This window comes from Capronia coronata, assembly GCF_000585585.1.
Source record: "Capronia coronata CBS 617.96 chromosome Unknown acBCG-supercont1.2, whole genome shotgun sequence".
Taxonomy (NCBI): Eukaryota; Fungi; Ascomycota; class Eurotiomycetes; order Chaetothyriales; family Herpotrichiellaceae; genus Capronia; species Capronia coronata.
This window is the reverse complement of record NW_006912894.1, coordinates 2,067,272-2,081,186: the sequence shown is the minus strand read 5'-3', so window position 1 is coordinate 2,081,186 and position 13,915 is coordinate 2,067,272. Positions and strand designations below refer to the sequence as shown.

Genomic DNA, 13,915 nt, shown 5'->3' with positions numbered 1-13,915 from the left:
ACTAAGGCGTGAACGGTTGTGGGGAGGGAACCAGGAACATGAATGGAGACATCGAATCAGCAACAGTAGATGAGGAAGAGGGAATGGACATGGGTAACAAAACTAGAGTGGGAAGCAGTGGCCAGGGTCTGGCACTTTTTCGGGCAAAGTCTTGCAGCTGGCTGGCGGCCTGGTAGTTTGACTGATGCCGCGATAGCTATGTATCGTTGGATGGATGTCCTTTTCATTCCCCACGGAGACTCGACATGGCGAATCAGGGGACAAGATGACGTGCAGCTCCATTGCGCAAGCGTTGATATCTAGTCCTTTTCCGACGGGTAGTAAGGGGCTTGCGTCAAAGGACTGCCATCTTGCCGAACCACGACTGCACCTGAGGGATCGAAGGGGTCACTGTCGCAACATGTGTCTGCGCTGACTAGTGGTAACAAGTTGTTTTGGCGATATCGTCCAAAGCCCATGGCTACACCGCGCTGTGGCCGAATAGCCAAGTGATTCTTCGGTAGGCTCGTGTCAGATTTCAACTGGAACATTTGTCGGCTGATGGCTGATGGATCGTGCTCGCGAACTGCGGGGCTGTTGCGGCAAGACCGGCTTTGCAAGGACTGTCAAATGTGGCCTGCATACCCCCTGTCGCGTGGTTGATATCCAATCATGTGAGACCATGCCGACGCTTGAAAAGTGGAGGTGATAACGCTTGTTCTACCGTGACCGGAGGCCCTGACTCACGCAGTCTAGTTCTGTGACACGCTTCGAGGTCGAGAGAAACTGGCCACGCCGTCATTGAATGACGACCTCATGGAATAGCAGTATCCCTCTTTACGCGGCTCCGCCACGAGGTGCACCTCGACCACCTCTCGATGCTCCACCTCTCCCCCTACCACGGCCACGCGGTGTGGCAGGATTATTCAAATTCGCAGGCGGAGGGACGTTGTTGTGAGCCTTGGGACGAAAGTTCGGATTGTTTGCAACCACACCGGCCTGAGCATCGCCCCGGTCGACGGAGGTGTACCCTCCTCGGCCAGCTTGAGCCATAGCACCACGACCTCCGCGACCCTGTGCAAATGGATTGTTGGCTGGATTTCCACGTCCGTTCGCAGGCGAGGCAGAGAAACTGCGGATAGGCACGGTGAATTGTCCTCGACCACCGCCACCGTTTGCTCCTCCACGCCCGCTTGGAGCTTGACCGGCCACAGCCCCTCGCCACGACCCTCTCAGTGCTGCCGGGACCTGTGCTGGACGCAGTTGACCTCGGCCGTTGATTCCTGGCTGACCGTAACCGAGCACCGTAAGAGGAGAAGAGCTCGAGCCATTTGTCTGTCGGTTTGCGCTCGCTTTGGACCCAGCAACGACCTGTCTGTTACTGAGATTCAGAACTGACCATGTTGGTACTGTAGATCCTCGGAAAGGTGAGCAGCGGTCTCCCAATGAAGTGCCGCTCATGAAAGAGACGTCAAACACAATGTCCAGGAACGTCTCCCTCGTCGTCTGCGTTAGTCCGACCACGGTGCCCTTTGATGCAATCGGGACTTTGCCCGAGTCGGCCACATAGATGACTCTATCTCCCAGGGCGAATCTCTGGTTGCCTAGCCGCCATTGTGCGTCTGAGGGCTTCAACAAAGCATTCCGAGGCACTCCGCCGATGGTCTTGTTCTGTGGAGGTGGCTCGCTGCGCAATGCTTCATCAGCTGCTTGTTCAATACGCTTGACGACCTCGGAGTCGAGCTGCTCGGCTTCCAACGGCACCCGTTCGAAATTCTTCGACTCGATTTCCTTAAGCCACGCTTGGATTTCCTTTACCTTGGCCTTCACCTCTTTCTCGTCACATCCGGGAAAGTAGACCTTGGCTGGCAACATATCTCCTTGAGAGTTGTTGTGAATCGCCGCAATGAATTGCGGAAATTTGATCATGTACTGCTGGATTAACTCGACCGCAGCCTGACTGTATTCCCATCCAGTCGAGGTCTTTCTAGAATAGCCCAACACCTTGAGCTTTTTCCCTTCGAATTTGAGGTTGAGGCCGAGGTTCACTCGCTGGTCGTCAACCTTGACGGAGAATGACGATGTGATTTTGGCCAGGACCAAGGCGTTCAAGTTGAGGCTCCGGGCAACCTGGTATGATGGCGTGTATGGTGACAATCTCTCTGCTTGACGAGCGATCTCACGACCGAATTCAACTTGTCGCGCTTTAGAGTATGCGATGAGACATTTTGCTTTTCCCTCCTCATGGCCAACCACACTGACCGGCATCCCGTATGCATAGTCTCCAAGGAAGAAAGCGTTTGTACCATCGGGAAATTCTTCCTCGATTGGGACAGCAGCCTTCTCGATGAAACGGACGTCCTCGCTGATAACGCTTTCCACAACGAGTTGCGTCGGGTGGATCGTTTCCAACCCGGGCATTTCGGCGAATTCTTTGACTGTCGACCCATCATCCAGTTTCTTGAGGCCTTTCAGCATCTCGACATGGACCAAGGACTCGACATCGCCAATTATCATTCCAAGTCTCTTGCTGTACCATTTTTCAACACGCTCTGATTTCTTGTAGAATTGATCAACTTCATTTCCAGCATGCTCTGTCGGCCTGACGTCCTGAGGTGCGTGTTCTGGACTAGTGTAGTCAAAAAGTTCGTCTGAAACCTTGACAATCTTTGCCTCTTGCAAGAACGGGTATCCAATGAAGACGCGCTGGTTGAGCATTCGTTTGGCGTATTCGACTTTCGTCCGCGTCTCTGTGTCCAACACGGTGATGATCATGCTCTCATTTCGACTATCTTGTTGGAAGACGTTGACCCCATGGAACCTAAGGGATCCGGTGAAAGGCAACGTTTTCAAGGTCGGAAACCCGGCCAAAGCGGCGGCCCCGAGCTTGGTGCCCTCCAGCAGGCCAACATACGGGTCCAGGCCATCCATGGTAGGAAGCTCGAACTCGTTCTGAATGCAATGGCAATGCGGGAGATCAGGAAAGACGCCAACCAAGGAGGACGGGTAAGTGTAGTCGACCTCGGGGGAATAGGTGAACTTCAGGCTGATACCGAAATCATTGCGAAGCTGTTCTTCTTCCGAAAGAAGCGCGTCTTTCGGAGCCATGGCGGTGAGTAGTCTCTTCTCGTCGATGAAGGGAATCTTGACCACTGCTTCCCATTCCATCTTTTTGCCATTCATGTCGAGTTCAAAGTCTCGTGGATAGAAGTCGATGATGGGGGAGTCCTTGGAGGTCATCAACTCGTGATAGACCTGAGGGACGATCTTCTTGCTTCGGTCGGGTAGCACTCCCATGAGTTGCTGAAACGGCCGGAATGGTTGACCGAGTTGGAAGTTCATGTCGGCTCCCAGCCCTTTCTTGATGTCGGATATCATGGGCGAGTAATGGTACTGGTAAAACCACGGCCAAGAGGCAATACCACGGTAGTAATAGAACAGCACCCATTGCAGACCTTGAACATAGTTCTCCGTCAATTTTCTGAGTTCTTCCTCGTTATCAAGTCCCCAATTGAACTTTTCCTGGTAGTACTTGTCTTTCCACTCGTGGAATTTGGCGTCGTACTTGGCTTTCATGTCTTGCTGAGTCTGCTCGTCCGTGGCGTCTTCAACGCGAGCATTTTCGTAGCGCTTGAGAACCCGAGTGACGGCTAGTTGGGCTTCTTCATCCTCTTCAGAGTCCTCGTCCTTGCCAACCGACGGAAATTCTAATTGGATGAAACGATTGCCATCTTCGTCCTCTTGCGTCAACCATTGCAGGTTCAAATCGGTGGCGAGCTGCTCGATGAACTTTCGATCTCTTGCTGGTAGAGTAGGAGGAAGCTTCAGTGGCTGTCTAGTAGCGGGGTCTTTGTTGGCTGGAGCGATGAAATACTTCTTCACGTCCTTGAACAATTTCTTCTGCTCAGGAGTGATCCTGACTGGGCCACGGGAAGATTTGAGAGGCTCCTCTCCGTTTTGGCCATTTGCCTGGATGTTCCGCTTCGCGTTGATCCACTTCGCATCCGCATATTCCGCCTCAAAGAAGCGATACTCGACATCGGACAGCGCATCTAGGAGAACACCCAACCGCTGCAGATTGATGACACCGTGTTCATTGATGTAACCTCCGAGTTTGGGAAGGATCTCTTTGTACTTTTGAAACATGAGCGCCAGCGCTCCTTCGTTGATGTGCAAGTTTGGAAGATTCGGAAGGAAATCGTTGCCAACAAAGAAAGCCATGAGGATAAAATCGTCAATGACCCGTTCCATGTCGAAGGGGAAACTGAGGGCTCCATCTTGTTCCAGTTCCTGGAATTCCAGCTCTAGGTACTCTCTGACAATGCACAGATGTAGGAGGTAGAAATTCTGATGCTCTAGTTCCTTTGACTTTTTGGTGGCTTGTCTTCCGAAAGTGACTTCCTCTCGAAGCAAGCAGAAATGAGGATCGTGACTGAGCAGACCCAACATGATGAGATCTGCATCCAGCCCGTACAAGCAATGGCGGACGTTAGGGTCGTAACCTGGCTGCGCCTTGGCCTGCCGGATATACTCCATGATCTTGTGCTCGCCTTCACCGGGAACTTCGTGACCCGACAAGACGATTTCCACGCCTTGCCAGTCAACGTCCTCGGAGACTTTCTTGCTGATGAAGTACTTCAACTGCTTGGTGAGCTTAGCCATGAACTCGGTTCCCGGCGTGATACAATTGCTGTCGAAAGGTTCTTCCTTCGGCATCTCCAAGCCCTCTTTGATGGCCTTTTCCCGGGCCTTTTCATTGTCGAGGGCGGTGCGGAATCGACGAGCGCGCTGCTGATTCATTTTGGCTCGGGGAGCTACCCCATCAATTGCCATGAAGAACAGCTGTTTGGGTTTGATCTTGCCATAAAGATGCTCTATGTAATTGAAAATCGCAATGAACATCGTCTCCTCCGTCATCCGAAAGGTGGGCGAATCTGAGTCTTTGTGAGTGCAGTTGTGGATGATGCCGTTCATGTCCAGATAGAGACAATCAAACTCCGGGATGCGGTTCTCTGCGATCAATTGAGAGATGGCAGGATACCGCTCGCTGAGCCATCTGAAGAATTTGGGGACACCCATGGTGGCGGTGGGTGCAGGCCAAACGAGAGACTTGAGATTGGGTGAAAAGGGAGATGGTCCGGATTTAGGATTCAGCTATCGTACATGCGGCAACGAGCGTCGAAAGGCAGATGAGGAATATCGCAGACTAGGACCTAGATTATCCTGTCGATATGGGTATTGAGGATGAGCAACAATTTGGCTTGGTGACAACGATGTTGGCGAGGCGAAGTTCGATGACCTGAAGTTGCCAGGTCGATGCCAAGACCACTTTAGTCGCCGACCAATGACAAGCCTTTATTCCTCGTGCCCTCTTCACGCGTCGCTCCTCGTCTTTACTACTATGGGACTGCGCACGCGTTGGATTCAGACGATGAGCATCTTCGCATCTACCTACGCCGCTATTCTATCAGTCTGAAATTCATCCTCACTTATTATCACCTCCCTGTCCTCTGATCCGATAGCCACCTTGGCTCTTCCTTTTCTTCTTTCCTTAGGTGGACTGGGCCAAGATGGCTGAAGAGGATGAAAATAGTAAGATGCTACCTCAGCCATGTCGGTGATTTACTAACACCATCACAGTGAGCGAAGAGCTCAACGCCGAAGATGCCGAGACAGCCCAGAAGATAATCAACGAAGAATACAAAACATGGAAGAAGAATGCCCCCTTTCTCTACGACATGATCCTGAGTACGGCGCTGGACTGGCCTACTCTCACCACACAATGGTTTCCAGACGTCCAAGAGTAAGAGCAGTCTGTGAAACAGTGTCTTTCGCGTGTGCTGATGTATTAATTTAAGGGTGCCTGGTACCAACTATTCGAAGCATCGTCTCCTCATCGGCACGCATACTGCTGAGGGTCAGCAAAACTACCTGGAAATTGCCAACGTGCAACTACCAAACCCCAAGAAGCCGGATGTAAAGGATTACAATGAAGAAACGGGAGAGATTGGGGGATATGGCGGAGGTGCATCAGGCAAGAATCAGATCGAGGTCAAATTCAACATTGTCCAGAAAATCGACCACCCGGGCGAGGTCAACAAGGCCCGATATCAACCACAGAACCCCAACATCATCGCTACCATGTGTACGGACGGCCGGACCCTGATATGGGACAAAACAAAACACACTAGTATTCCCACCGGAAAACCAAATCCTACTCTGGAGCTTGTTGGACACGAGAGGGAGGGGTATGGCGTGAGTTGGAACCCTCGTGAAGCCGGTCAACTGGCTACAGCAAGCGAAGATTCCACTGTAAGACTATGGGACATCACACATGGGTCAAAGGCAAACAAGGTGGTGAAAGAATTACGCAAGTATACCCACCACAACAGCATCGTCAACGACGTTCAATATCATCCCAACCTCCCTCATCTACTGGGGACGGTATCTGATGATCTGACAATGCAACTTCTGGATCTGAGATCCCCCGACACCACTCGAGCGGCGGCGAAAGGGGAGAATCAACACCGTGACGCCATCAACTCCATTGCTTTCAATCTGGCAGTTGACACAGTGGTGGCGACGGGTAGTGCGGACAAGACCATCGCGATCTGGGATCTGCGCAACCTCAAAGACAAGTTACATGTACTGGAAGGACATAACGACAGCGTCACGACTCTTGAGTGGCATCCATTCGAAGAATCCGTCCTTGCCTCCAGCAGCTACGACCGGCGAATAATGTTCTGGGATTTGGCCAGAGTCGGAGAGGAGCAAACGCCCGAAGATAGTGAAGACGGGCCTCCCGAGCTCTTGTTTATGCATGGAGGACACACCAACCGCATCAGCGACTTTTCGTGGAACAAGAATAATCCATGGGTGATTTGCAGTGCGGCCGACGACAACCTGATCCAAGTGTGGAAAGTTGCAGAGGCCATTGTCGGACCGGACGAAGACGATGTGCCGATGAACGAGCTGGAGGGATGAGAGGTCCTTGCCCGGCGCGCCTGGAATCGGGGAGCGTGGCTAGTACATTCTGGTGACGTGGACTCATGGGTCGAAAAGGTCGGAAGGAGTCGCTATTCAAGCTTTCAAGCTCTCTGGGGTTAAGGATTGGATGCGCTGGGCGTTTGTGAGGTTTGCGAGATGCTTCAACGGGCATCTTTAGCAGGGCCAAAATCCTTCCGGGCATCAGAAGCGGTTCGGAGGGCGCTGATGGGTAATGGCCCTGCCCACTACCTTCTACCTACCAGGTAGGTCGGTATGCGTCAATCAATGTGTCAACGAACACGATTACTATTGCATTACAACAATGCAGTACTAGGGACAAGATGACTCAACTGGGTTGTACTATGGGGGCATGTATCCTCTGTTGCTGTCGAGTACTTTTGTAGTTGGCGTAAAGAGATAAAGATACCGCTTGACCTGACCCCTGTGCAAGCTGTCTATAGGTGCCTGCTACCCAACGGCGAGTGCCTGTAGGTGGATCCCCTAGGCTATAGAGGCTTATTCGGATAAGGAGGAGGCTAAGGGGCTAGGGGGCTAGGGAGGCTCCTATAAGCACTATGTACTACGTAGTACTATAGAGTAGGCTCCAATCCTTCAGATACCTTTCAATTAACCTGCTTCGGCTGCACGGCTCCACGGCTTCAAGTCTCAGGCCATCTCGTCCATCCTGATCCTTCACCTCGAACACATCGCCTTTATCGACTGACATTCGAGAGCAACCACGTACTGGTCCTAAGGATCCCTACCGTCCCTGAACCGTCGCGGAACTTACCGCCGCAGCGTTCCAAGTTCTCCGCTCCCTTCATCTCTTGTGAAACTAGAACCTAGCAGACCGTTGGGTTGTCAGCCAAGGCATCAGTCAATGCTTATCTGGAAGCGGATCGACGACCTCGTTTGTCTACCTTACGTATTCGAGTCTCTTCATTCACCGGCCCGCTTGCGTGTCCTCATCGATCATACCGCCACCTGCGCGAGACTGCGCTCGCTTTCAGTTCAACCGTCCTTGATACGGCTTTCCTCCCCATGTCGAGTTGAGTGGTTGCAGGCATGGTTGGCATCCCAAGGAGCAAAGGATGTAGAATCTGCGTTCAGCGTCGCGTCAAGGTAAGAAGATTGTGATCCACTAAAGCATGCTATGAGACACTCTAATTCCCTTTCAACAGTGCGACCAGACGCGCCCTGTTTGTGAGTCTTGCTGGATCTTCTTATGTTGCTCTCGTAGAGAGGTTAACGTCCCGAGTAGGCAATAATTGCTTGAGAGGCAATCGCCCATGTCCAGGCTACGACACGGACCTAAGGATCCACGATGAAGGCTCCAAACTTCGAAAGCGCTTTGGTCAGAAGGATGGAAACGACCCCAAAATCGGTCTCGATAGACCGTCGCCGTCGGCCGCCAGCTCCCATAGCCGATCGACAGAATCCTCCGAAGAAACGTTAGATCTCATTTCTTACCAGACTTCGCCCTATGCTGCAGAGCAGCCGGGTTATCGGGGCGCCGACATGTTCCCATCGCGCAATCCTTTTCTGAATATCCTGGAGAATCAAATCAATCCCAACTTGGATCTCTTTGCTTTGGAGCCAACACCCGTTGACGAATCAACAAACAGCGCTTCCGACATCGAGTTTGACATGACCCTCCGCAGCACGGTTTTCTCTCCATATATTGCGCAGGAGCAGCTCTTGAGCACCTTTTCGTCGGCCTTCGCCACCCATAGTGCACCGAACGTCCTTCCTGCCTACCTGCGCAATCACAGCCGCTGGCTTTCACAGCTACCGGCCTTCTTTGGCACGAAACTTGTGGATACAGCTGTTCGAGCCGTATCTCTAGTACATCTGGGGCGAGTCCAGCAAACGGAGGCTCTCGTGCAAGAATCCCGGCAATTCTACGGCAACGCGCTCCGACTTCTGAACCAGGCTCTGTCGGATCAAGGGAAGGGCATGGCGACTGAGACATTGTCAGCCACCATTCTACTATCCTTTTATGAGATGCTGGCGTCCGAGTCCAATGCGTCATGGGTGCGACATGCAGGAGGTGCAGGAGCATTGATGCGCATCCGCGGCCCCAAGCGACATCTGCGCGGTATCGATCGTGATGTCTACCTTGCATATCGACACACAATCGTGATTGATGCTTTCCAGCGAGACGAGGCTTGTTTCCTAGCTCAACCGGAATGGGTGGACATGGCCCGCCAAGTCCATGAAGAGCTGCGTTCATCCGGCATATCGCATGAACGAGCCGAAATCTTCGACCTGGCCGAAGAGTTCTACTGCGAAAATGTCCACATTCCAGGGACCTTTGCGGAAGCAAAGAATCTTGATGGCCTACGCCCGGTTCTTACTCCGGGGCAGTATGGCATTCTTGCGGCACGTATTTTGGACCGTTGCAAACAGCACCGATCGAATCTCAAATCCATCAACATGAAATTCCGACTTGCTCTCGCGAATCTTGGGCTCACCACAATGAGCATCACAGCGAATGACCCCATTTTCCCCACTCAATATGTCTACGTCAATGTCTTTGTAGGTTCCACTCAGGTGGGCTACTGGACGATACTGCTCCTGCTGAATCTCGTTCTGAAGGAGATGGAAAAGGATTCGGCGCAGGAAATGACGGGCCTCTATCTCATGGAAAACCGCGAGATAGCACGGGAGATTTGCCGTAGTGCACCATACATGATGACATCTTCCTTTTTGGGACCATTCTTCGTTACCTTCGCCCTCAGGCTCTGCCTGATGGTGTTTGAACCCGGAGCGGAGAGGGACTGGGTCGTCCGAAAGCTGATCCACATTGGGGACACGCGCATGAGAATGGCCTCCGATCTGGCTGATTTTGTCAAAGATGGGAAGCCGCAAAGACTGCAAGCTCCCACTCCTGAATTATACGAGACGGGGATGGCTTGATTTTGCTCCTGACACTTAGCTGGTCTAGTACAAAGTGCAGGTCGCAGACTGCGCCTCGGGATTGCTACCGCAGACTGGTGACTAACATGTTGGAAACGGACAGGTTCCATGGACAGGACACACTGGAACAGGAATCACGCCAGCAATATGGCATGGGGAGTTGTGTCAGGATCGAGACCTGAAAGGCGATGGCCGTGCTCGCCGATCAGAGACACGGTCTTGGCATACGGACGAAATCCATCACCATCAGACCCACCACATGACTAATGCCATCCCTTCCCAACTTTAGTCTCGGACGAAACGTTCAGTAGGGTTTGAACTGCCAAAGATACTGTCCTGTGGTTTATGTTTGTCAGCTTCTTGGATGGCTTTGAGGATATACATATCATGCCGTCGGCGCCCGGCCTGGGGTAACCCTCTTTCACCAGTTGGCAAAGGAAGTCGAATATCCTTCTCGCGTCTCGTCAATACGCATTCCGACTGAACTTCCCGGAGAACTATCGAGGATATCCATACAAGCATGTCGACTCATTCTGCGGTGGTAACTGTTGGCCCAGGGTTACCTTTGGCTGTCCACCAGGTCCCTACGCCTGTCCCGACGGGGGATCAGATCCGAGTCAAGAACAGATGGACAGCGTCAACACCCCTCGATCTACACCAAGCGGACGGAGGACTCCTAGTGCAGCCGCCTCAGATACTGGGTGACGGCGTTGCTGGCGAAGTGGTCGAGGTTGGACCAGAAGTTTCCAAGCTGAAAGTGGGTGACAGGGTCTTCGGGTTTTGCTGGCGGACTCAGGCCGAGAAAGCGCACCAAGAATACGTCGTTGCACCGGAGTACCTCTTCGGAAAAGTTCCCGACGGCCTCTCCATGCAAGCGGCTGTGACGGTCCCGAACAACTTTGTGACGGCATGGCATACTTTCACCAAAAACTTCGACTTCGAGCTGCCCTGGCCCAAACCGCAAGAATACGTCCCCAAGGAAAAGGATGTCTGGATTTTGATCTGGGGCGGAGGCTCCAGCGTCGGTCAGTACGTGCTGCAGGTCTTGAAATGGTATGGGTACACCAAAATCATTACGACCGCGAGCATGAAGCATCACCAAAGGTTGCAAGCATATGGCGCTGCCAAATGCTTCGACTACAGAGCTGTCGATGTGGAGCAAGATATCATGGGATTTCTTCACACCCAGGCATCTTCGGGCGGCATCGGCTATGTCCTGGATTGTATAGGTAGCGCGGAGGGCAGCGTGAGACCCGTTGCACAGCTTGCGAAAGCCGGGACTAGGGTTGCAATCCTGCTGCCCGTCATCTTGAAAGATGCCGCTGAGGGTGTCAAACCAGAATATGAGATGGATGTCGAAAAAGTCGCGGACTGGGCCGATGGCGTGGTGGTCTCCGGGGTCAGGACCCATTTCTACCTCGACAACAAGTTTTTGGCCGAACACTTACAACCTGAGATCATGCCGACGCTGTTGTCTAGCGGAGTCATTGAACCGAATGATCAGATCATTGTCGAAGGCTCAACTCTCCTGGAACGGGCTGAGAAGGCTCTGTCGATGTTGAGGAACAAACAAGTCAGTGGAGCGCGATTGGTGTGGAGGGTTTCGGATGAATAGGGCCTGGTAGGGTTAGATTTTGCCATATATGCTGTAACTTCCTGATTTCAGGATCAGCTTAGCTACCTTAGACCCTGAAATGTGTTTGAGACTGCATCTATCTCCTACCATTTTCGCATTGGACAAGATATATGGGGTCAGGTCGAGGAGTTTGTATACTACGTAGTAGTGACGAGGCTGTGTCGGCGAGGCTGCAAGGCTGCACTGAGAAGCTTGGCGATCAACCTCACGACTCGGACCGCAGCAGCGCCAGACACAGTTATGTACATCATGATATTGAGGTCTCTTTCACTTGCTTACTTGTACCTCTTTGGTTGTGTTCTACTTGCTCCATCATCTCCGAGTCTACTCCTTGATCACTCTCCCTCCGCGCATTCTTGCAGTCTCATATTCCCGAGCGCACTCCCTCAACTCTTTACTTCATTTACTCATCGAAACCCTTTCCTCCGTCTTCATTGACCAACCCTCCGATCAACCCTGACACGCCTCTCTCCCCGGGCCATCTGTCGCTCCGTCGCCGGCTCCAAATGCAACAATGACTCTCTGGGGCCAAGACACCGTCACCGATGTCGCGGAAGCCGTTGGAATCGTGCATCTCAACAAGGAAGTGACCCAAGCACTATGCCGGGACATCGAGTACCGGATATCGCAGGTTCTCCAGGAGGCGCTGAAGTTCATGAAACACGGCAAGCGCACGGTGATGTGGACGCAGGACATCTCGAACGCTCTGAGGGTATTGGACATCGAACCGCTGTACGGGTACGAGACGACGCGGCCGCTGAGATACGGAGAGGCGTCGCTGGGGCCGGGGCAGCCACTGTTCTACGTCGAGGACGAGGAGATGGATTTTGAAAAGTTGATTAATGCGCCGCTTCCAAAAGTTCCTAGAGAGGTTTCGTTTACTGGTATGTTTCACAAAACAACTATCACCATCTACCCTTACTCCTTACTCACATCTTGTACAGCGCACTGGCTCGCAGTCGAAGGTGTACAGCCATCAATACCGCAGAACCCAACGAGCAACGAAGCGCGCAACCTCGAACTCCTTCCCAAGGGCCCGAACGCGAACCCCGCCCTGGCTGCCATGACGGGCGCCGACACCACCACGACCAAACCGCAAGTCAAACACATATTGTCCAAAGAGCTGCAATTGTATTTTGAAAAGGTGTGCGCGTCCGTGTTGGACGAGACGCAACCGGAATACCGTACGGCCGGGCTGGCCAGCCTGAGGGAAGACCCGGGGCTTCATCAACTCGTGCCGTATTTCGTGCAGTTTGTCGCGGAGAAGGTGACGCACAACTTGAAAGACTTGTTCGTGCTGACGCAGATGATGTTGGTCATTGATGCGTTGACGAGGAACGACAAGCTCAATCTGGCTCCATATGTAAGTTTTGGTTACTTTGTAACTTCGAGTTGAGTTTCCTGAGACTGACTTGACTTGATATCCAGGTCGCCTCACTAGTCCCTCCCGTGTTGACCTGCCTGATCGGCCGCTCTTTAGGATCCGGCATCGGCTCTCTCGATCACTACGACCTGCGCGACCTCGCCGCGGCGCTGCTCGGACACCTCTGCCGCAAATACTCCAAATACTCGCACAACCTGAAACCGCGACTGGCTCGGTCGTTGCTCAAGACGTTCCTGGACCCGAAGAAACCGTTCGGAAGCCACTACGGCGCCATCCTCGGGTTGCGAGCCATTGGAGGCGCCGAGGTGGTCAGACAACTGATCGTGCCGAATCTCAAACCGTTTGGCGAACTCCTCGAGGAGGATCTCCAGGATTCGAGTCTGAGGAAGGCCGAAGCCGAGAAAGTCGTCGCGGCGATCCTGAACGCTTTGGGCGCCCTGGTCGACGACGAGGTGCCGGTCTTGATGAACGGCCATTCGGAAGAATCGGCGAACGACTTGCGCACCAAGCTGGTCGACAAACTCGGCCCCGTGATCGGAAATCGTGTCGCCGACTCGGGTCATCTGAAGCTGGCCAAGGCCGTTTTGGAAGGCGATCTGCTGGGAGTCTGAATGCAGGAAAGGACTTTGGCTCCTGTTGATCCAGAGTTCTGCCGCATTCATTGGACAATCACTTTACATCTTAGCGTCTAAGAGACCAGAGAGTGGCCTTGTTGTTTCTCATGCATACCTTATGGGTGGAAGGCGTTGGGTCTGCTATGGTATGGGATGGGGATGGAAGAGCTTCGGAAAATGGGGACTTGATGACTGAGCGATACCCTATTTTTTCTGCCTTTTTTCTTCTGCTTTTGCCTTTCTGCTCTCTGCTTCTGGAGCTATAACCGGGAGCTCGTCGGGCGTTTTGGGTCTTTGGATGGGACTACGAAAACCCACCTTGGGAAGGCTGCCATGCTGCACCGTGCAGTGGTACGCATGCGGCTGGGTGCTTTAGAAAGACAAAAGCACCCACGA

At 52.8% G+C, this 13,915-nt stretch overlaps 5 protein-coding genes across 5 annotated transcripts; 4 read left to right on the top strand and 1 right to left on the bottom strand.

Moving 5' to 3' along the window:
- Positions 1-816: 816 nt before the first annotated feature.
- On the bottom strand, positions 817-5,058 carry A1O1_02413 (alkaline phosphatase D; the record flags this gene model as incomplete). The annotated part of the gene is made up of 1 exon (XM_007723324.1): positions 817-5,058. One exon carries the CDS (start codon positions 5,056-5,058, stop codon positions 817-819), a length of 4,242 nt encoding a protein of 1,413 aa, XP_007721514.1.
- A 491-nt stretch (positions 5,059-5,549) lies between these two features.
- On the top strand, positions 5,550-6,963 carry A1O1_02412 (histone acetyltransferase type B subunit 2; the record flags this gene model as incomplete). Its single annotated transcript, XM_007723323.1, has 3 exons — positions 5,550-5,571; positions 5,620-5,782; positions 5,838-6,963. The coding sequence occupies 3 exons, from the start codon at positions 5,550-5,552 to the stop codon at positions 6,961-6,963; spliced, it is 1,311 nt and encodes a 436-aa protein (XP_007721513.1).
- Positions 6,964-8,031: 1,068 nt separating this feature from the next.
- On the top strand, positions 8,032-9,885 carry A1O1_02411 (uncharacterized protein; the record flags this gene model as incomplete). Its single annotated transcript, XM_007723322.1, has 3 exons — positions 8,032-8,088; positions 8,148-8,169; positions 8,228-9,885. 3 exons carry the CDS (start codon positions 8,032-8,034, stop codon positions 9,883-9,885), a joined length of 1,737 nt encoding a protein of 578 aa, XP_007721512.1.
- Positions 9,886-10,405: 520 nt separating this feature from the next.
- Positions 10,406-11,500, top strand: A1O1_02410 (uncharacterized protein; the record flags this gene model as incomplete). The annotated part of the gene is made up of 1 exon (XM_007723321.1): positions 10,406-11,500. The coding sequence occupies one exon, from the start codon at positions 10,406-10,408 to the stop codon at positions 11,498-11,500; it is 1,095 nt and encodes a 364-aa protein (XP_007721511.1).
- Positions 11,501-12,035: 535 nt separating this feature from the next.
- On the top strand, positions 12,036-13,516 carry A1O1_02409 (transcription initiation factor TFIID subunit 6; the record flags this gene model as incomplete). Its single annotated transcript, XM_007723320.1, has 3 exons — positions 12,036-12,405; positions 12,466-12,884; positions 12,950-13,516. The coding sequence occupies 3 exons, from the start codon at positions 12,036-12,038 to the stop codon at positions 13,514-13,516; spliced, it is 1,356 nt and encodes a 451-aa protein (XP_007721510.1).
- Positions 13,517-13,915: the final 399 nt, after the last annotated feature.